The sequence below is a fragment of the Anomaloglossus baeobatrachus genome, chromosome 8, assembly GCF_048569485.1.
Source record: "Anomaloglossus baeobatrachus isolate aAnoBae1 chromosome 8, aAnoBae1.hap1, whole genome shotgun sequence".
NCBI lineage: Eukaryota > Metazoa > Chordata > Amphibia > Anura > Aromobatidae > Anomaloglossus > Anomaloglossus baeobatrachus.
Window position 1 is genome coordinate 32983902 of NC_134360.1, and position 24171 is coordinate 33008072.

Below are 24171 nucleotides of genomic sequence, written 5' to 3' on the forward strand. Positions count from 1 at the left end.
CACCCTCCTCTCTGTATATCACCACAAAGCTCTCCACAGTGCGGCACCCCCCTACATCTCCACCCTCCTCTCTGTCTATCACCACAAAGCTCTCCACAGTGCAGCACCCCCTACATCTCCACCCTCCTCTCTGTCTATCACCACAAAGCTCTCCACAGTGCAGCACCCCCTACATCTCCACCCTCCTCTCTATCACCACAAAGCTCTCCACAGTGCGGCACCCCCTACATCTCCACCCTCCTCTCTGTCTATCACCACAAAGCTCTCCACAGTGCGGCACCCCCTACATCTCCACCCTCCTCTCTGTCTATCACCACAAAGCTCTCCACAGTGCGGCACCCCCTACATCTCCACCCTCCTCTCTGGCCATCACCACAAAGCTCTCCACAGTGCGGCACCCCCTACATCTCCACCCTCCTCTCTATCACCACAAAGCTCTCCACAGTGCGGCACCCCCTACATCTCCACCCTCCTCTCTGTCTATCACCACAAAGCTCTCCACAGTGCGGCACCCCCTACATCTCCACCCTCCTCTCTGTCTATCACCACAAAGCTCTCCACAGTGCAGCACCCCCTACATCTCCACCCTCCTCTCGATTACCACAAAGCTCTCCACAGTGCAGCCCCCCTACATCTCCACCCTCCTCTCTGTCTAGAACCCACAAAGCTCTCCACAGTGCAGCACCCCCTACATCTCCACCCTCCTCTCTGTCTAGAACCCACAAAGCTCTCCACAGTGCGGCACCCCCTACATCTCCACCCTCCTCTCTGTCTATCACCACAAAGCTCTCCACAGTGCGGCACCCCCTACATCTCCACCCTCCTCTCTGTCTATCACCACAAAGCTCTCCACAGTGCGGCACCCCCCTACATCTCCACCCTCCTCTCTGTCTATCACCACAAAGCTCTCCACAGTGCGGCACCCCCCTACATCTCCACCCTCCTCTCTGTCTATCACCACAAAGCTCTCCACAATGCGGCACCCCCTACATCTCCACCCTCCTCTCTATCACCACAAAGCTCTCCACAGTGCGGCACCCCCTACATCTCCACCCTCCTCTCTGTCTATCACCCCAGAGCTCTCCACAGTGCAGCCCCCCTACATCACCACCCTCCTCTCTGTCTATCACCACAAAGCTCTCCACAGTGCAGCACCCCCCTACATCTCCACCCTCCTCTCTGTCTATCACCACAAAGCTCTCCACAGTGCAGCACCCCCTACATCTCCACCCTCCTCTCGATTACCACAAAGCTCTCCACAGTGCAGCCCCCCTACATCTCCACCCTCCTCTCTGTCTAGAACCCACAAAGCTCTCCACAGTGCAGCACCCCCTACATCTCCACCCTCCTCTCTGTCTATCACCACAAAGCTCTCCACAGTGCGGCACCCCCTACATCTCCACCCTCCTCTCTGTCTATCACCACAAAGCTCTCCACAGTGCGGCACCCCCTACATCTCCACCCTCCTCTCTGTCTATCACCACAAAGCTCTCCACAGTGCAGCACCCTCTACATCTCCACCCTCCTCTCTGTCTATCACCACAAAGCTCTCCACAATGCGGCACCCCCCTACATCTCCACCCTCCTCTCTGTCTATCACCACAAAGCTCTCCACAGTGCGGCACCCCCCCTACATCTCCACCCTCCTCTCTGTCTATCACCACAAAGCTCTCCACAGTGCAGCACCCCCTACATCTCCACCCTCCTCTCTGTCTATCACCACAAACCCTCCACAGTGCAGCACCCCCCTACATCTCCACCCTCCTCTCTATCACCACAAAGCTCTCCACAGTGCGGCACCCCCTACATCTCCACCCTCCTCTCTATCACCACAAAGCTCTCCACAGTGCGGCACCCCCTACATCTCCACCCTCCTCTCTATCACCACAAAGCTCTCCACAGTGCGGCACCCCCTACATCTCCACCCTCCTCTCTGTCTATCACCCCACCCGTTCTCTACGCTCTGCAAATGACTTTCGACTAACATCCACACTAATTCGGACCTCCCACTCCCGAATCCAAGACTTCTTCCGAGCTGCACCAAACCTCTGGAACGCTCTACCCCAAGAAGTTAGGACAAATCACAACTTACTCAGCTTCAGACTCTCCATAAAAACGCATCTTTTTAGGGCGGCCTATCACACTCCCTAGCCAAACTAATTTCACCTATTCCCTCTACAACTTCTCAGAACATAACCCCATGTCAAACTCCATGGCACCCAAATGCATCTCAAGGCTCTGGCCTTTTGGTCCAGGAAGCCATTATCTATCCCCCATTTACTTGAGATGGCTGTATTGTTATTGTAAATAAGCACTTGTACCTTGCCCCTCCCCCCATCTCATTGTAGATTGTAAGCTCTCACGAGCAGGGTTGCCCTTTTTCCCTTTAAACATTGTATATTCTATAATTGTTACTTGTTTGTATATGTTTATGTATATGATATGTATATGAGCCTCCAGAATTGTAAAGTGCTGCGGAATATGTTGGCGCTATAGAAATAAAGATTATTATTATTTCATGCATAAAATACTGTGGTCCTGCCTCCACCACTAGGGGGAGCTCCGGGGCCGTCTACGTACAGTATAAGGGAAGACTTACGTACTTGACTCTCTGGATCCAGATACAATAGTCTGTGATGTAGAGATCGTTGAGAATGTACGCCGGGTCGTTCTCTTGAAATATGGAGTGAACGTCCAGCAAACATTTCAGAATAGCTGCTTTACCTAAAAAGAAGAAAAAAAAAAACCTACATCAAAGAAATCCCATTTGGGTCCATATATTTGGCAACATTTCCAACATACAGTTATTATGACCCACGGTGACATTGTGCACGACATTCACTATTGTTCTGCAGGATCAGTCATCAGCACACCAGCTCCGTCATCAGCACACCAGCTCCGTCATCAGCACACCAGCTCCGTCATCAGCACACCAGCTCCGTCATCAGCACACCAGCTCCGTCATCAGCACACCAGCTCCGTCATCAGCACACCAGCTCCGTCATCAGCACACCAGCTCCGTCATCAGCACACCAGCTCCGTCATCAGCACACCAGCTCCGTCATCAGCATGATGGATAAGCTATGAGTATCTGATGGAAATAGCCCTTTAATTGCCGGCCCTGTGTTTATACCTTGCTGCTTAATAAATATACCCATGTATAAATATATGACGGGAGAAGCGCCCTTTCGGCTTCTCCGGAGCTCGCAGCCACCGCCGCGTGTTCCTGGCTCCGTTACCCGCAGGAGATAAAAATAACAGAGATTGTTGTCTAAACTGAAATGTCTTTTTGGCACTCCTCGGCGCTCTCGCATTTTCACACCCCTTCTCTTGGCAGGAGACGCGCTGGGCTAAAATGATATCCAGATTGTGTTAAATAAAACACATTTTTTTTCTCTCTAACACAAAAGCCGCAACTTCCCCACCGAGGCGCAAGCAGAAACCCGCCGAACGTGATGTGGTTTCCTGCATCCCGCCGATCTCCCCATGCAGGAGTAAGTGGTGCGGGCCGGTCAGAGGGACGGCACCGGGTATCAAGCTGCAAAATTCAACTGTTACACAAAGCGTACCACCTGTGATAATAGGTCGCTGTGTGTACATGAGGAATAACACTATATCCGGCCGTTAGAAGACTTGTATCCTGTATTTTTCACCAGTTTTCCCCTCTATAGCCTTTTCTCTCGTTTTCAGTTGTCTCTGAGCTAGTGGGTGCAGATTAGCTGCTATGATGTCTCCCATGCACAGCACACACAGAGATGAGGGATTCCTGCTCTCCTGTCTCGATGTAGCACATGTTTAAAAGCAGCAGCTGCATGGAGGACATTATACAGCAATACTTAGCTGTGTAGCTGTGAATACAGCTCTGGAGATAAACACTTACTAGAAAGTAGAAATGTGGATGACATACAGCAGTACTAACAGTGCAACTCTGAATCCAGCTCGGTGATGAGACAAACAATTACTAGAAAGCGCCAACATGCAGTGCGGCTGTGAATCCAGAACTATGAGGAGATAACCACTTACTAGAAAGCATCAACATGCAGTGCGGCTGTGAATCCAGAACTATGAGGAGATAACCACTTACTAGAAAGCACCAACATGCAGTGCGGCTGTGAACCCAGAACTATGAGGAGATAACCACTTACTAGAAAGCATCAACATGCAGTGCGGCTGTGAATCCAGAACTATGAGGAGATAACCACTTACTAGAAAGCATCAACATGCAGTGCGGCTGTGAATCCAGAACTACGAGGAGATAACCACTTACTAGAAAGCATCAACATGCAGTGCGGCTGTGAATCCAGAACTGTGAGGAGATAACCACTTACTAGAAAGCACCAACTTACAGTGCAGCTATGAATCCAGCTCTCATGTGAGACAAACACTTACTATAAAACAGCAACATGGCTTACATTATCCAGCAATACTAGACAATGTAGATGTGAATCCAGCTCTGTGGTGAGATTATCCCTTACTAAAAAGCAGCAACATCAATTACATTATACAGCAGTATAGAACAGTCTAGATGTGAATCTAGCTCTATAGTAAGATTAATACTTGCTAGAAAGCAGCAGCATGCAGTGCAGCTGTGCATCCAGCTTTCAAGTGATACACTTACTAGAAAGCAGCAACATGCAGTGCAGCTGTGTATCCAGCTCTCAAGTGAGATACTTACTAGATAGCACAGACATGCAGTGCAGCTGTGCAACCAGCTCTCAAGAGAGACACTTACTAGAAAGCAGCAACATGCAGTGTAGCTGTGAATCCAGCTCTCAAGAGAGACACTTGAGACACTTACTAGAAAGCAGCAACATGCAGTGCAGCTGTGCATCCAGCTCTCAAGTGAGATACACACTTACTAGAAAGCAAGAAAATAGATGACATTATACAGCAGTACTGAACAGTGTAGGTGGTGAGATAAACATTGACAGATTGTGCTGCTACTTTCTAGTAAGTTTCTGTTGCTCACTTCTCTCCCGCTTCCCTGTGAATAAATTTCAATTAGCAGCTATAATCCGACTCCTCAGTGAGCGGGGGATAGGTGAGGGGTGAGTCCGGTAAGGAGACATATCTCCCTGATATTAAGTTTCTTATGCAAAGACAGCAGTGACCATTTAAAGGGGCGCTCTAACATCAGACGTGTATGTCGCATCCATAAGATTCCTATTCCATATCGAAAGATGGTACAAGATGGGGCCCCGTTCACTCAAGACAAATGCAAGACATATCGGACAGACACAGCATGCGTATATGGATCTTTCCATCATCAGTGTTGGACCAGGTAGTGGGACTATAAGAGTGGCCGTCCCCGGTGTATCCCCTGCTCCGCTGTGTGTGGCATATCCCAGCCGTAACCACCCTAAACATAATGCAGGTGACACATCTGGGAGACGCAGGAGACACATTCATCTCTAGTCTAGATCAAATCCCGAATTTCTTACCTATTCTAAGCACAGCGCAGGCGTCCTGCACAGCCCCGGTCACCAGGCAGAAGTTCCTATAAAGAGGATAGCATAAAACCCGTCTCCCGAATGACACCAGGACATCTGCGACCGACCGGTAATTCTGCGCAAAAGAAAAAGAAAAGGGTTAAAGAAGTATGGAAAAACAAACGTACGTCGGGCAATTAGAAAAGACCATCTTTCCCACACAAGTCAATGCAGGCGGCCAGGAATATAATTGGGCTCGTCTCAGGGTAAACCATAGCAATCAGCTGGGGGAAAAGTAAAAAATAAAATGGAGTGACCAAGGATAGATGTCAGCCCCCCGTTAGGACTGTGAGGAGCGGGCTGCGGACTACAGACTACTGGACCAATGGAGTAGAGCGGAGTCCACGGCTCTAAGGGATGGAGGCTTTTTCCAGCATGAAGCGCTGGTTACGTCGATCTAATTGTTGTGTTTTAGTAGATAGATGTTTTTTTTGTTCGTCAGTTTAAGGTGCACAATAAAATGTTAATGGTTAAGGAGGAGGGCCATGGGAGACACCGTTCACACATACCATGCTCATCCAGGCCCCAAAGCCATGAGGCAAAGACGTATGGGCTGGATCTTATATACTGTACACGGAAGGCCAGGCATGAGATTGGTAATTAGAGTATAGCAATGATTCCATTGCTCTCGCTAGTGTCACAGGTTCCTCAATTAAGCTGTTATTTTACCAGCTTCTAGTCCCATTATGTGCACGGTGGAGCCATCAGCATAGGGAAGGGGGGTGTCTCGCATCAGGTCCCAGGTGAGGGGCTCGGGCTCAGGAAAATGCCTCCACCAATGCACAGTGTAGCGCTTGCGTCCCTGAAGAGACGCCAACTTACTCACCGCCCTGGCCGGGTCACGTCCTCCCCCGAAATCCTCCCGGTCATCCACGTGTTGTGCTGCCTCCTTCCCCTCCTGGGGGCCGTGCATGCAGCCCAGGTCACCCGGGAGTGTGCTAAGGGCGTGGGAGCACCAGCCTTCTTAAAAGGGCCGGTGCGCTATTTCCGGGAAATGGCTCACAGCCTATGGCTAAGAGACACTATGTATCTAAGGCACCCACCCATCAGGGAAGGTGCCTGCGCAACGACCTTAGTTAGTTAATGTACCAGTCTGCTACTAGCTAGTTGTCAGATTCCTGTGCTCCTGTCCCGTTATCCCTGTGTCTGTCACCTTGTACCTGTCTTCCCATTCCTATCTGTCCCTGCCTTACCCACAATACCTGCCTGTCTGCCTCAGCCATCCTGCCTGTACCTGCCAATACCTGTGCCCATAGCCAAGTCTATCACCTGTCCTGGGGGGTCAGCTACCACAGTCCCAGTCATTGCCCTGGGAGCGGTACTTGGCGTCTGCTTCGTGATAGGTGTTTAGTTAAGCCCCCCCACTAGAGCGTACGTCCAGGTCCCACCTGTGGTCCAGTGGGTCCACTATCGCGAGCATTACACACAGCATTGTGGGAGGAGGCAATTCCCAGGGGCAGAGCTTGAACCTGGGGGTTGGCTTGGGGGTACCTAGGACACTGACAAGGGGATGGGGGTTGTTGCCAGATGTAGGTGAATACACACACACACACATATGCCCACACACACACACACACATATACGCGCCCACACACACACACACACACGCCCACACACACACACACGCCCACACACACACACGCCCACACACACACACGCCCACACACACACCCACACACGCCCACACCCACACCCGCCCACACACACAAACACACGCCCACACACACAAACACACGCCCACACACACACACACACACGCCCACACCCACCCACACCCGCCCACACACACAAACACACGCCCACACACACCCGCCCACACACACAAACACACGCCCACACACACCCGCCCACACACGCCCGCCCACACACGCCCGCCCACACACACCCACGCCCACACACACACCCACGCGCACACACCCACACACACGCCCACACACACGCCCACACACACACGCCCACACACACACGCCCACACACACACGCCCACACACACACGCCCACACACACACGCCCACACACACACGCCCACACACACACGCCCACACACACACGCCCACACACACACGCCCACACACACACGCCCACACACACACGCCCACACACACACGCCCACACACACACGCCCACACACACACGCCCACACACACGCCCACACACACGCCCACACACACACCCACACACACACACTACGGTTGTGGTATCAGTCGTAAACCATAGCAGCGGGGATACAAAGGCTGTGGGCTAACCAAAAGTTGGGAGACAGTGGGTATTACCTCCTACAGGGACGGTGGAACTACCGGTACCAGTTTGGGATCTTGTGGACTGGGGACATCTCATTTTGGCCATCTTCCCGAAGTTTCTGTAAGACTGTGGACGGAGGAATGAAAATAACTGCATCGTTAACCTACCTAAGTGATTAATAGAACCACAACCTCAAATCTTCACATGGACCCTCCCCGATCTAGTAGCCACAGTTAGCAGCACTTCAATGGGAAGTGTAATGCCTCACGTCTCCTGCGGGGGAGCTACAGGGACGAGAAACTCCTATGAATTACACTGAAGATTGCAGCTGATCGCCGGGCGGAAATAGTTTATTGCTACGCACAAATCCTCAGTTAGAGAATTGCATCAGCTATCAGTCGCTCACCCTTAAAAAGGATCTATTTGCAATAAAAAATAAAAGGCTGCAGTAAACATCCCGTTTAATTACGCCTGTGTCATACCCTGGTACCTTCACCGCCCGCTCGTCCAGTGCTCACAATCTATTTCTCCCTTCCACATGCGACGCAACATGTGGTATTTATAGAAGACGCGTGTGCGCAGCTGATCTTTAAAGATGATTTATGAGATCGTTTCCCAGAAATTCAGCGCTGACAAAGGGTTGTGGGGGAGGGTGCATAATACGACGGCTGAGCGTGGTGCGCTGCGGAGAGTGGAGGGAGCCAGGGGTGATAGCGGAGTCTTTGGAGGAGGTAATTAGCCATTGGCGGCAGAGGATTCTGCGTATGAACGAGCTTGTGTTTATTAGACGTCGACATTTACCGCAGATTAAAAATTAAACCGGCGCTGGCCCTGCGGAGGCTCGGAGCGCGCGGCATGAATATTTCACCAGTGCTGTACGGAGGAACGCCACCCTTTCACTGCCAGACGAGGTTGAGGTCTCCAGCGGGCGAGGTACGGAGCGCTGTTCTCCCGCCATCTCCGAAAGTGCAATGAATGGCACAGTGGTGCGCACACTTACACAACCACCGCTCCATTCATTGAGGGCATTTTTCATGAATGGCGGGTGCTGCAGAATACTGCAATTGATCATCCATGCTTTTAAATGATTAACCCTTTAAAGAGGGCATTGTCTCCTCCCTTACCTCCGACCTGTCTGGTTTACTTGCGCCGCCACCTCCCTCATCAGCACGCCGCCACCTCCTTCATCAGCGCGCCGCCACCTCCTTCACCAGAGCGCCGCCACCTCCCTCACCAGAGCGCCGCCAACTCCTACATCAGTGCGCGGCCGCCACCTCCTTCATCAGTGCACCGCCACCTCCCTCATCAGTGCGCCGCCACCTCCTTCATCAGTGCGCCGCCACCTCCCTCATCAGTGCGCCGCCACCTCCTTCATCAGCGCGCGGCCACCTCCCTCATCAGTGCGCCGCCACCTCCTTCATCAGTGCGCTGCCACCTCCCTCATCAGTGCGCCGCCACCTCCTTCACCAGAGCGCCGCCACCTCCATCAGTGCACCGCCACCTCCTTCATCAGTGCGCCGCCACCTCCTTCACCAGAGCGCCACCACCTCCTTCATCAGCGTGCCACCACCTCCTTCATCAGCGCGCCGCCACCTCCTTCATCAGCGTGCCGCCACCTCCCTCATCAGCGCGCCGCCAACTCCTTCATCAGTGTGCCGCCACCTCCCTCATCAGTGCGCCGCCACCTCCTTCATCAGTGCGCCGCCACCTCCCTCATCAGTGCGCCGCCACCTCCCTCATCAGTGCGCCGCCATCTCCTTCATCAGCGCGCGGCCACCTCCCTCATCAGTGCGCCGCCACCTCCCTCATCAGTGCGCCGCCACCTCCTTCACCAGAGCGCTGCCACCTCCTTTATCAGTGCGCGGCCGCCACCTCCATCAGTGCACCGCCACCTCCTTCATCAGTGCGCCACCACCTCCTTCACCAGAGCGCCACCACCTCCTTCATCAGCGCGCCGCCACCTCCTTCATCAGCGCGCCGCCACCTCCCTCATCAGCGCGCCGCCACCTCCCTCATCAGTGCGCGGCCGCCACCTCCCTCATCAGTGCGCGGCCACCTCCCTCATCAGTGCGCCGCCACCTCCCTCATCAGTGCACCGCCACCTCCTTCATCAGTGCACCGCCACCTCCTTCATCAGTGCACCGCCACCTCCTTCATCAGTGCACCGCCACCTCCCTCATCAGTGCACCGCCACCTCCCTCATCAGTGCGCCGCCACCTCCTTCACCAGAGCGCCGCCACCTCCCTCACCAGAGCGCCGCCACCTCCCTCATCAGTGCGCCGCCACCTCCCTCATCAGTGCGCCGCCACCTCCCTCATCAGTGCGCGGCCACCTCCCTCATCAGTGCGCGGCCACCTCCCTCATCAGGGCGCCGCCACCTCCACCAGAGCGCGGCCACCTCCATCAGTGGACCCCCCATCCTCTCATGGGGCTCCCAAGTCTCGCACATATAAATAGGAATTTCCCTTTAAATATACTATTTGACCAATTAATTGGGTGACAGCCAAAGTGTCCGCCACTGATGTTCCAACAAGGAACATATCTGCAAAGTCAGAGTAGGAGGATGCATCCGAATTGTCATTCAGGGCTCTAGTAAAGCTAGGTCATGCATGGGAAGAGAATTGACAGCCATACTGGCTTTCATCTACCTATAGACCACCAAATAGAATTACTCCCCCCCCCCCTTCAGAAAGCGATGATCTCCATTACCCATGCAGCGTGCTGCAGGAACACGAGGGACTGGTCTGCCGCCGACTACTGAACATGTGTCTGTGTAATCCACTGACATCCTCTGCAATTTGAGAAGTAACGTCCTGCCATACCCTGTAAGTGCTGCAACCCATCTGTGTCTCCTGAAGGCCTCTTAAATAAATGATCACAGCTGCTTTACCGTGCCAAGACACCGCTCCCGGCGTCGAGCCATTCTACCTTTATCCCAGAAACAAAGCGATAAAATTGAAATACCGAACTAATACAACGCAAACAGGGAAAACATGTACACGGGGGGACGACTCGCAGCCAGGGCCGCGCAATGGGATGTTATAGCATGGATGTAAACGGCCAACTGCAAAAGGAATCTCATAGGTTTTATTAATCACGGTGTAAACTACTACGGCTCCCACTATCATAGGAAGACAGACTTCAAAGCTCTTATCATACTATATGGATAAGCTGTATGCAGTGTGCTCCCCTTAGTGGTGGCTGTATAAATCTGTATGTAGTGAGCTCCCTCTAGTGGTGGCTGCATTAATCTGTATGCAGTGAGAGCCCTCTAATGGTACCTGTATAAATCTGTATGTAGTGAGCTCCTCCTAGTGGTGGCTGCATAAATCTGTATGTAGTGAGCTCAACCTAATGGTAGCTGTATGAATCTGTATGTAATGAGCTCCCTCTAGTGGTGGCTGTATAAATCTGTATGCAATGACCTCCCTCTAGTGGTGGCTGCAGAAATCTGTATGCAGAGAACTTCCCCTTGTAGTGGCTGGATAAATCTCTATGTAGTGAGCTCCCCCTAGTGGTGGCTGTATTAATCTGTCTGCAGTGAGCTCCCCCTACTGATGGAGTGAGCTCCTCATAGTGGTGGCTGTATAAATCTGTATGTAGTGAACTCTCCCTAGTGGTGGCTGTATAAATCTGTATGCAGTGAGCTCCCCCTAGTGATAGCTGCATAAATCTGTATATAGTAAGCTCCCTCTAGTGGTGGCTGCATAAATCTGTATGTAGTGAGCTCCCCCTAGTGGTGCCTGTATAAATCTGAATACAGTGAGCCCCCTCTAGTGGTATCTGTATAAATCTGCATGTAGTGAGCTCCTCCTAGTGGTGGCTGTATACATCTGTATGTAGTGAGCTCCCCCTAGTGGTGACTGTATAAATTTGTATGTAGTGAGCTCCCCCTAGTGGTGGCTGCATAAATCTGTATGTAGTGAGCTCCCCCTAGTGGTGGCTGTATAAATCTGTATGTAGTGAGCTCCCTCTAGTGGTGCCTGTATAAATCTATATGCAGTGAGCTCCCCCTAGTGGTGGCTGTATAAATCTATATGCAGTGTGCTCCCCCTAGTGGTGGCTGTATAAATCTATATGTAGTGAGCTCCCCCTTGTGATGGCTGTATACATTTGTATGTAGTGAGCTCAACCTAATTGTAGCTGTATGAATCTATATGCAGTGAGCTCCCCCTAGTGGTGGCTTTAAACAGACAAAATATTCACCAGGGAAAGGTTGCAGTTCCCTGGGCAGTAGGTGTCCAGGGCACCGCTGTGCAGGGAAAAACAGTGACAGGAGATGTCGGTGCCTTCATGCTCAGCAACAATCGGGGTTCCAGAAGATGGAGCCTTACAAATAATAAAGGAATAAGGCATCATCTCACAAGACCCAATGACCAGAGAGGGACCAGACCTGTCTAACTAAGAATTCACTTTTCCTCTAAGCCAATGGACACTTTTTAGAAGTTGGTCCACTTGCTTAAGATATTTCATGAGCGCCCTTTGGCACTAATGTGCCGTGCTGGTTTGCCAGGCTTATGAGGCACAGAATGCTGAATTTAAAGATTTTTTCCAGCATCAGAAAAATCAATAGCTGATCATTAGGATAGGCCATCAATACAAAAGTTTTGGCACCCCTGCACAAACTTGTTTCCAGGATCTAGACCCCCATCCTCAGAATCCTGCAGCAATCAGCGAGTTATTCCGAAATATCTAATTTTAGGCATAACCCTTGGAGAAAATGGACGACAAAACCTCTTGCGGGTAGAACGCAGATTTTTCATTTTTTTCCCCTCTTTTCTTTCTTCTTTAGGAAAAGAGAATGCGGATTAAATAGAAATCTAATCTATCCCAATCTACAAGCTTTCCTTTTATTCCCAGGCACCGAGCATCAAAAGGAGACATGGAGGAGTCTCGCGCGTTCTGCACGCCGCCGCCGCGCATTGGGGGATTCCTCTGGCGAGATTTCAAAGCAGAATAAGGTCTATCACATACTGCGCGAGTGTCGCTCCGGGCACAGATAAGATCGCACTTTGATAATCCCCCCACCAAAGAGATGGCACGGCGCCAGTGGAGCACAGCTACGAGACTGGCATCAGCCGCGGAAAGTGAGAGCGATGAAGGACGGACGGCAGATGTTATACGGGGATAGCACATTATTACATCATATATCAGGATATCACACGGCGGACATTTATTACCACTCTGAGCAGTAATTGTAGATACCAACGTATGGCACTATCCTTGGAGAAGAAGGGGGCAACAAACAGGAAGACACGTATCTGTTACCTGAACATTTACTAATAAAATATATGAATAAAAGTTTTTAAAATGATCTGCACTAGTGAGGAGCGGGCACTACCATGCTCGGGTGCTCAGTACTCGTAACTAGTGATGAGCGGGCACTACCATGCTCGGGTGCTCAGTACTTGTAACTAATGATGAGCGGGCACTACCATGCTCGGGTGCTCAGTACTCGTAACTAGTGATGAGCGGGCACTACCATGCTCGGGTGCTCAGTACTTGTAACTAATGATGAGCGGGCACTACCATGCTCGGGTGCTCAGTACTGGTAACTAGTGATGAGCGGGTGCTACCATGCTCGTGTGCTCAGTACTCGTAACTAGTGAGGAGCGGGCACTACCATGCTCGGGTGCTCAGTACTCGTAACTAGTGATGAGCGGGCACTACCATGCTCGGGTGCTCAGTACTTGTAACTAGTGATGAGCGGGTGCTACCATGCTCGTGTGCTCAGTACTCGTAACTAGTGATGAGCGGGCACTACCATGCTCGGGTGCTCAGTACTCGTAACTAGTGATGAGCGGGCACTACCATGCTCAGGTGCTCAGTACTCGTAACTAGTGATGAGCGGGCACTACCATGCTCAGGTGCTCGGTACTGGTAGCTAGTGATGAGCGGGCACTACCATGCTCGGGTGCTCAGTACTCGTAACTAGTGATGAGCGGGCACTACCATGCTCGGGTGCTCAGTACTGGTAACTAGTGATGAGCGGGCACTACCATGCTCGGGTGCTCAGTACTGGTAACTAGTGATGAGCGGGCACTACCATGCTCGGGTGCTCAGTACTGGTAACTAGTGATGAGCGGGCACTACCATGCTCGGGTGCTCAGTACTGGTAACTAGTGATGAGCGGGCACTACCATGCTCGGGTGCTCAGTACTGGTAACTAGTGATGAGTGGGCACTACCATGCTCGGGTGCTCAGTACTCGTAACTAGTGATGAGCGAGCACTACCATGCTCGGGTGCTCAGTACTGGTAACTAGTGATGAGCGGGCACTACCATGCTCAGGAGCTCAGTACTTGTAACTAGTGATGAGCGGGCACTACCATGCTCGGGTGCTCTGTACTGGTAACTAGTGATGAGCGGGCACTACCATGCTCGGGTGCTCAGTACTGGTAACTAGTGATGAGTGAGCACTACCATGCTCGGGTGCTCAGTACTGGTAACTAGTGATGAGTGAGCACTACCATGCTCGGGTGCTCAGTACTCGTAACTAGTGATGAGCGGGCACTACCATGCTCGGGTGCTCTGTACTGGTAACTAGTGATGAGCGGGCACTACCATGCTCGGGTGCTCAGTACTCGTAACTAGTGATGAGCGGGCACTACCATGCTCGGGTGCTCAGTACTGGTAACTAGTGATGAGCGGACACTACCATGCTCGGGTGCTCAGTACTCGTAACTAGTGATGAGCGGGCACTACTATGTAGGTGGTGGGACCATTCGGCACAGACCCACTCAAACCACAGTTTCCAGATATGAGTGGTGTAATTATTACCCCCTGTTGTGAGGAGCGGGATGAAACCCCTAGGAAGGCGTAATGGTGGCCATATTGGTGGTGTTGTGGCCTCCAGCGCTCCTGACTGACACAGAGCAGTGATCCCTCTGGATGAGATCTTGCAGGACCTCCAGTTGCAGGAGATCTGGGAACGCTGAGTTTTTGCATCAACAGTTTTTGCCGCCAATTAAAGCACAACCCCCCCCCCCAGTCCTGGATCTGACGCGGACATGTTGATATTTCTGCAGCCGGCAGCGCCGGTGGTCACACATCTTTCCTATTGCCGAAACGCGATATTATTATTACTGGACGACTTTCAAGCAGCGTAGACCCCGAGTGCCAAGATTATACGTCTGTCACAGTCACTGGTTAACCCCTTCCCTGCCCATTCACAATGTGGTGGAAAACAAGTAAAGGGATTAGCGTGGATTAGAAATCAGAGATATTTCCCAAAATCGGTGCTGCTAGTCGTCGGTGGCATTGCAGCTGATATTCACTTGAATGGAAAGAGATGCAATACCCGATGTAACCTACAGAAAAGGGGGGCGCTGTATCTAATTTCCACCTATAGCATCTGAATGCTAAAACTTAACTGTGCTCAGAAAATGGTCACTAGTCACCCACCGGCATGCAAGAATTAAAGGGACGGTAGAAAATTAGAATATCGCAGCAAACAACAGCACACCGCTCCACAGCTTGTCTGAAAAATTGTAGCTCAGTCTCACTTGAGATGCAATACCACATACAACCTGTGGACAGGTGAGGCGCTGTATCTTGAAGAAAACCATATTGCACATGCAACTCCATCCACTTCTATGGGAGCGATGGTCACACATGGGCGCTGCCACCGCTTATGTTTGATAGCCTGGACCTCCATCAGCAATCCACGATCACGTCACGGGCCACAGATTGAGGCGGGGACTGAGGCGTTCCCCGAAAGCGCATGTTACATTGTGCCGACAGATTGCCAGCGGGTTTTAACTGGTGAACAGCCACTGTTAGAGGCACGTCGGCGGATCAGATCAGCTGACATGTGCAGGGAAAGATGCCGGCTTGGTGTGAGAGCCCACATCAAAGGCAGGGATATGATCTTGGACGTACCAGTACTTCCAAGGTCGTGAAGGGGTTAGTGGCCATTAGTAATTGTATACCCTTTTCAGGGCTACACTGTCCTTTCTCTAATAAAACCGTTGTATCAAGTGTAGGAGGCGACTGTGGAGGAGATGGAGAGTTGTCCTCCTGGTGGGGACAGGGAAGTCTTACCTGTCCGTACTCTGGCACACTTGGCTGACTTTATGGCCCGCTGCTTTTCCCATGACCCTTATGTTATACGCATTTTGGCAAACACTGATTACCAGATGGTCACCCTTCTCGACCCATGCTACGAGGAGAACTTTCCATCTCCCCTTTTTGCGCCGAAGAGAGCTAGTAAAATGGTGCAATACCAGAAGGCCATAGTTGAACAATTAGTAAAAGAAAACTTCCCATCTGACAACGCTGGCAGCAAAGGTCATAGATCCTCGGGCAACCATGGAGGAGAGACGAGGGAGACAGACATCAGGTCCAACAGAGGCAGGGGGACACTATCAAAAGGTCCTGGACAGAGTCATTACACCCTCCTAGCGCCCAGGCCCTGATGCACAGGGTATTCTGACAAGGAGGAAGAAGGGAATTTTGTTTACTTACCGTAAATTCCTTTTCTTCTAGCTCTAATTGGGAGACCCAGACAATCGGGTGTATAGCTATGCCTCCGGAGGCCGCACAAAGTATTACACTCAAAAGTGTTAAGCCCCTCCCCTTCTGCCTATACACCCCCCGTGCTCCCACGGGCTCCTCAGTTTTGGTGCAAAAGCAAGAAGGAGGAAAAAGAATTATAAACTGGTTTAAAGTAACTTCAATCCGAAGGAATATCGGAGAACTGAAACCATTCAACATGAACAACATGTGTACACAAAAAAACAGGGGCGGGTGCTGGGTCTCCCAATTAGAGCTAGAAGAAAAGGAATTTACGGTAAGTAAACAAAATTCCCTTCTTCTTTGTCGCTCTATTGGGAGACCCAGACAATTGGGACGTCCAAAAGCAGTCCCTGGGTGGGTAAAATAATACCTCGTAAAAGAGCCGTAAAACGGCCTCTTCCTACAGGTGGGCAACCGCCGCCTGAAGGACTCGTCTACCTAGGCTGGCATCCGCCGAAGCATAGGTATGCACCTGATAGTGCTTTGTGAAAGTGTGCAGGCTCGACCAGGTAGCCGCCTGACACACCTGCTGAGCCGTAGCCTGGTGCCTCAAAGCCCAGGACGCGCCCACGGCTCTGGTAGAATGGACCTTCAGCCCTGAGGGAACCGGAAGCCCAGCCGAACGGTAAGCTTCGATAATTGGCTCCTTGATCCACCGAGCCAGGGTTGATTTGGAAGCCTGTGACCCTTTACGCTGGCCAGCGACAAGGACAAAGAGTGCATCCGAGCGGCGCAGGGGCGCCGTACGAGAAATGTAGAGTCTGAGTGCTCTCACCAGATCTAACAAGTGCAAATCCTTTTCACATTGGTGAACTGGATGAGGACAAAAAGAAGGTAAGGAGATATCCTGATTGAGATGAAAGGGGGATACCACCTTAGGGAGAAATTCCGGAACCGGACGCAGAACCACCTTGTCCTGGTGAAACACCAGGAAAGGGGCTTTGCATGACAGCGCTGCTAGCTCAGACACTCTCCGAAGTGAAGTGACTGCCACTAGAAAAACCACTTTCTGCGAAAGGCGTGAGAGAGAAATATCCCTCATTGGCTCGAATGGTGGTTTCTGAAGAACCGTCAGCACCCTGTTCAGATCCCAGGGTTCTAACGGCCGCTTGTAAGGAGGGACGATGTGACAAACCCCCTGCAGGAACGTGCGTACCTGTGGAAGTCTGGCTAGGCGCTTCTGGAAAAACACAGAGAGCGCCGAGACTTGTCCCTTAAGGGAGCTGAGCGACCAACCCTTTTCCAGTCCAGATTGAAGGAAGGACAGAAAAGTGGGCAAAGCAAAAGGCCAGGGAGAAATACCCTGAGCAGAGCACCACGACAGGAAAATTTTCCACGTCCTGTGGTAGATCTTGGCGGACGTTGGTTTCCTAGCTTGTCTCATAGTGGCAATGACGTCTTGAGATAACCCTGAAGACACTAGGATCCAGGACTCAATGGCCACACAGTCAGGTTGAGGGCCGCAGAATTCAGATGGAAAAACGGCCCTTGAGATAGCAAGTCTGGTCGGTCTGGTAGTGCCCACGGTTGGCCGACCGTGAGATGCCACAGATCCGGGTACCACGACCGCCTCGGCCAGTCTGGAGCGACGAGGATGACGCGGCGGCAGTCGGCCCTGATCTTGCGTAACACTCTGGGCAACAGTGCCAGCGGAGGAAACACATAAGGGAGCTGAAACTGCGACCAATCCTGAACTAAGGCGTCTGCCGCCAGAGCTCTGGGATCTTGAGACTGTGCCATGAACGCTGGTACCTTGTTGTTGTGCCGGGACGCCATGAGATCGACGTCCGGCACCCCCCAGCGGCAACAGATCTCCTGAAACACGTCCGGGTGAAGGGACCATTCCCCTGCGTCCATGCCCTGGCGACTGAGATAATCTGCTTCCCAGTTTTCCACGCCTGGAATGTGAACTGCGGAGATGGTGGAGGCCGTGGCTTCCACCCACAGTAGAATCCGCCGGACTTCCTGGAAGGCTTGCCGACTGCTTGTGCCGCCTTGTGCCGGTGGTTGATGTATGCCACCGCTGTGGAATTGTCTGACTGAATTCTGATCTGCTTGCCTTCCAGCCACTGCTGGAACGCTTTCAGGGCAAGATACACTGCCCGTATTTCCAGAACATTGATCTGAAGCGAGGACTCTTGCTGGGTCCACGTACCCTGAGCCCTGTGGTGGAGAAACACCGCTCCCCACCCTGACAGACTCGCGTCCGTCGTGACCACCTCCCAGGATGGGGGTAGGAAGGATTTCCCTTTCGATAATGAAGTGGGAAGAAGCCACCACCGAAGGGAAGCTTTGGTCGCCTGCGAGAGGGAGACGTTCCTGTCGAGGGACGTCGGCTTCCTGTCCCATTTGCGAAGGATGTCCCATTGAAGAGGACGCAGGTGAAACTGCGCGAAAGGAACTGCCTCCATTGCTGCCACCATCTTCCCCAGGAAGTGCATGAGGCGTCTCAAGGTGTGTGACCGACCTTGAAGGAGAGATTGTACCCCTGTCAGTAGTGACCGCTGCTTGATCAGCGGAAGCTTCACTATCGCTGAGAGGGTATGAAACTCCATGTCAAGGTATGTCAGCGATTGGGCCGGTGTCAGATTTGACTTTGGAAAATTGATGATCCACCCGAAACTCTGGAGAGTCTCCAGGGTAGCGTCGAGGCTGTGTTGGCATGCCTCTAGAGAGGGTGCCTTGATCAACAGATCGTCCAAGTACGGGATCACCGAGTGACCCGGAGAGTGGAGGACCGCTACTACAGTAGCCATAACCTTGGTGAAAACCCGTGGGGCTGTTGCCAGGCCGAACGGCAGTGCCACGAACTGCAGGTGTTCGTTCCCTATGGCGAAGCGCAAGAAGCGCTGGTGCTCTGGAGCAATCGGTACGTGGAGATAAGCATCCTTGATATCGATCGATGCAAGGAAATCTCCCTGGGACATTGAGGCGATGACGGAGCGGAGGGATTCCATCCGGAACCGCCTGGTCTTTACGTGTTTGTTGAGAAGTTTCAGGTCCAGGACAGGTCGAAAAGACCCATCCTTCTTTGGGACCACAAACAAGTTGGAGTAAAAACCGTGGCCCTGTTGCTGAAGAGGAACAGGGACCACCACTCCTTCTGCCTTCAGAATGCCCAGCGCCTGCAGAAGAGCCTCGGCTCGCTCGGGAGGCGGGGATGCCCTGAAGAATCGAGTCGGGGGACGAGAGGTGAACTCTATCTTGTAACCGTGAGACAGAATGTCTCTCACCCAACGGTCTTTTACCCGTGGCAGCCAGGTGTCGCAAAAGCGGGAGAGCCTGCCACCGACCGAGGATGCGGAGTGAGGATGCCGAAAGTCATGAGGAAGCCGCTTTGGTAGCGGCACCTCCGGTGGTCTGTTTAGGACGTGACTTAGACCGCCATGCATCAGAGTTCCTTTGATCTTTGAGGCCTTTTGGACGAGGAGAATTGGGACCTGCCCGCGCCCCGAAAGGACCGAAACCTCGACTGCCCCTTCCTCTGTTGGGGTATGTTCGGTTTGGGCTGGGGTAAGGATGTATCATTTCCCTTGGATTGTTTGATGATTTCATCTAAACGCTCGCCAAACAATCGTTCGCCCGAAATTGGCAAACTGGTTAAGCGCTTTTTGGAAACAGAATCTGCCTTCCATTCCCGTAGCCACAAGGCCCTGCGGAGTACCACCGAATTGGCGGCTGCAACCGCCGTACGGCTCGCAGAGTCCAGGATAGCATTAATAGCGTAAGACGCAAATGCCGACGTCTGAGTGGTTATGGACGCCACCTGTGGCGAGGACGTGCGTGTGGCTGCGTCAATTTGCGCTTGACCTGCTGAGATAGCTTGTAGCGCCCATACGGCTGCGAATGCTGGGGCAAAAGAAGCGCCGATAGCTTCACAGATGGATTTCAACCAGAGCTCCATCTGCCTGTCAGTGTCATCTTTGAGTGAAGCCCCATCTTCCACTGCAAGTATGGATCTAGCTGCCAGTCTGGAGATTGGAGGATCCACCTTGGGACACTGAGTCCAGCCCTTGACCACGTCAGGGGGGAAAGGGTAACGTGTATCCTTAAGGCGCTTAGAAAAACGCTTATCTGGACAAGCATGGTGATTCTGGACTGCCTCTCTGAAATCAGAGTGGTCCAGAAACATACTCGGTGTACGCTTGGGAAACCTGAAACGGAATTTCTCCTGCAGGGAAGCCGACTCCTCCGCCGGAGGAGCTGAGGGAGAAATATCCAACATACGATTGATGGACGCAATAAGGTCGTTCACTATGGCGTCCCCGTCCGGAGTATCAAGATTGAGAGCGGCCTCAGGATCAGAATCCTGATCAGCTACTTCCGCGTCATCGACCAGCGATTCCCCTCGCTGAGACCCTGAACAATATGATGATGTCGAGGGAAAATCTAAGCGAGCTCGCTTAGTTGGTCTGGGGCTGGGGTCTGTGTCAGAACCCTCAGCTTGGGATCCATGAGATACCCCGGGAGGACATTGTTGGTCCAGCTGAGGTGGGCCCGGGAACAAAGAATCAACAGAGTCCCTGTGCTGAGATACCGGCCTGGACTGCAAGGCTTCTAGTATCTTAGCCATAGTCTCAGAGAGTTTTGCAAACTCCGTCCCTGTCACCTGAACAGTGTTAGCAGGTGGCTCCCCCTGGGCCCCACCTAGCAGAGGCTCTGGCTGAGCAAGTGCCACAGGGGCCGAACAGTGCAGACAATGAGGGTCAGTGGAACCTGCCGGTAGCGGGGTCGTACATGCGGCGCAGGCAACATAATAAGCCTGTGTTTTGGCACCCCTGCCTTTCGTGGGCGCCATGCTATTATCTTCCCTGAGCAACACAATAGGGTATATAGCCAGAAATCAACTGTGCACTATACAGTGTAAAATAAACATATAATGTTACACTACTGCACAATGGGGCTAGCACCACAGGTGCTGCTTACCACCCGCTTAAAGCGGTTGTGAGGCCACCAGAGTCCCTGCCTGGGTCTCCCAGATTTTGTCCCCCTCTGCAGCGTCCGAGGAGCTGACAGGAATGCGTCCTGAGGAGAGGAGGGAGCCGTGGGCGTGACCCAGAAAGAGCGGGAACTGGTGCCTGCACTGTGCACAGTGAGGGGAGTGGAGTATGCAAAGCATGCTCCAGCCCTCAGTGCTGCTCGTTCTATGCAGCGTCCCGCCCTTCCCCTGCCTGTCAGGGCTATGGGCGGGAGGAAAGGAAACTAGGCCGCAAAAAGCCGGGGACTCTAGTAATAAACGCGGCCGCCGTAAAAGCGCGGCCGGCGTGGAAGTCCCCGGCGCACTACAAGTCCCAGCCGCGCCGCAGTATTTCCAAGGCAGCGGCGGTCAATGCGACAGTCCCTATACATAAACACACTCAGCAACGCTGAGTGTGTAATGGCACATATTAACCCGGTCAGCTCCGCGGTCCCCGGTGCACTAGCACACCCAGCAAAGCTGGAGTGTTGCTGTGCGCGGTCCCCACGGGGACACAGAGTACCTCCAAGTAGCAGGGCCATGTCCCTGAACGATACCCGGCTCCTATGCAGCAGGCTCCACAGGAGTTGTGGATGAAGCACGGTCTCAGTGCCTGAAGACCGATAGGATCCCACTTCCACCAGAACCCTGAGGGGGATGGGGAAGGAAAACAGCATGTGGGCTCCAGCCTCCGTACCCGCAATGGATACCTCAACCTTAACAACACCGCCGACAAGAGTGGGGTGAGAAGGGAGCATGCTGGGGGCCCTATATGGGCCCACTTTTCTTCCATCCGACATGGTCAGCAGCTGCTGCTGACCAATCTGTGGAGCTGTGCGTGCGTGTCTGACCTCCTTCGCACAAAGCAAAAAACTGAGGAGCCCGTGGGAGCACGGGGGTGTATAGGCAGAAGGGGAGGGGCTTTACACTTTTGAGTGTAATACTTTGTGCGGCCTCCGGAGGCATAGCCTATACACCCGATTGTCTGGGTCTCCCAATAGAGCGACAAAGAAAAAGGTTTTTGAAGATGGTGAAGGTGTACCTAGCCGACCGTACCAGCGTCCTCTGTGCCGTACAATTATTTGGTATCCAAACTGGATACATGGCATGAACGGTCCCTCTACGACTGTGTTGGCTTGCCCTGCCTCTAGCGTTTTGTCAGAGAGGGTTTGTAATGCTGCTGGTGGCATAACTTCTAGGCGCATCCATCTGTCAACTGAAAATGCTGACACGCTGACAATATATATTACACCCAAGGAGTAAATATTTTTCAGCCCTTGCATTTCGTGCATAGGCTATACCAGTCTCGGAGTCCCACTCATTAATATTGGGGACAAAAATGTTGTCTGAGGCCTTCCTCTGTGTGTCTTCCAGGGTGTCCTGGAGTTACTCCTAATTTTTAGCCACCATTGTACTTAGCTTATATGCTTTACGAGTGTAGGAGTCCCATTTCCTAACAATTTTACCAAATAGTGTATGAGGCCTTCCTTTATGTCTAATACACGGAGTATTGGAGTCCCTTTTCCGTATAATTTTTGGCTGTTTTTGCATTGTCAGCATAGGGAATTTAGATTATGAGCTCCAATGGGGACAGTGTCGCTTTTACCCGAGAAAAAGCACTAAGGATTATTCTCAAGGAAACACAGTTGGAGGAAAGTTTGCCCCTCAAAAACATGCAGATCCCCCTTCCCAGGAGAGCCATACTTACCAGACTCTGAGCTTCTGCATCACTCTCAGGTCCTCCTGTAATCTTCGTCGGGTGCTCCCAGCAGGTATGCTGCACGCCGTCCTCCCCTCCATCTGGCGCATGTAAAACACACACACACACACACACACACTCTGATACCGATTGCTTATGGACGGACCTGGGATGCAGTGCAGTGGAGTGCGAGGACCTGCAGGTGGAAAGCATCGATGTGTTCCACCCGCAGGTCTTCGTGTTCCACTGCCGTGCGTCCCAGGTCCTTATGCCAGCCAGAAGTAATCATTATCGCTGGATGTGGTGTGTGTGTGTGATCTGATGTGTCATTGTGTGTGTGATCTGATCTGATGTGTGTGGGTGTACAATCCACTGCAGATCCTCTTGATCGGCATCTAGTGAGTATGATTCTGGGGTCTTCTCTCTTCTTTCTATAATTAAGTGTCCTTCAGTAACGTTTTTTTTAGCTACCTGGACACTTCATTATTGAAACGCGACTAGAGCTTATTTTCCGGGTGTGATACCAATGTGATATGACTGAAAGAATGTGTGATTAGATAGGAATCACTAATCAAAAGATAGGGAGTGATCCCAGATATTATTTGATCCATCAATAATTCAGTATCAAAGAGATGTCCTCTGAGTAGCCAATATGATGACCAAGGAATAAATGTCAAACAGGTCTTTAAGCAGTTTCAAGATAATGAGGAAGTCACATTTACAGTTCCACTTACCGGAAACTTGTGGTTGGCTTAAAGACAGGTTTAAGGAAGCTTGCATATGAAATTTACGGCTCATTGCAATATTTCACTAACCCTATGGTCAACTGTGGTCGGCCAGTTGACCACTGGCTAAATGTGCAGGAAATGTGCAGGAAGCTGCTGGTGCCCACAGCAGTCTGTGGTCAAGTTACATGAACATGACTCAGCTGTCACATGCTGCTGACCATTTAAACACAACCTACAAAGTTTTCCTATAAAAATACACCGGACTCGCTTAATGTTAGGGAAACCTTCCAGGACATTGAAGTGTACGTACGCACTGTTCCTGTGATGCAAGAGGCCGAGTTGATGTTCCCTTATCATTAAATCGAGTTCCCTCCGATGTGAAAGGATTGCTACAACAAACGGTAATGTTGATGCATATTTCTGTTATTGTATAAGATTCTATGACTAAAAAAATAGTTCTTATGCCTATGTACCATTGACTATATATTCATGTGCTATTAAAATAAATAGTATCTTGCTATAAAGAATTTTAGTATTCGTG

At 51.8% G+C, this 24171-nt stretch overlaps 1 protein-coding gene across 1 annotated transcript in view; it reads right to left on the reverse strand.

Annotated features, from left to right (window-relative positions):
- Window positions 1-24171, reverse strand: part of SHQ1 (SHQ1, H/ACA ribonucleoprotein assembly factor) — a 77950-nt gene that overhangs the window by 50063 nt on the left and 3716 nt on the right. The window contains exons 5-6 of the mRNA XM_075321117.1: window positions 5442-5565; window positions 2604-2724 (exon numbers count right to left, since the gene is read on the reverse strand). Coding sequence (XP_075177232.1) covers window positions 2604-2724; window positions 5442-5565 — 245 coding nt within the window. The remainder of the gene's footprint in view (window positions 1-2603; window positions 2725-5441; window positions 5566-24171) is intronic.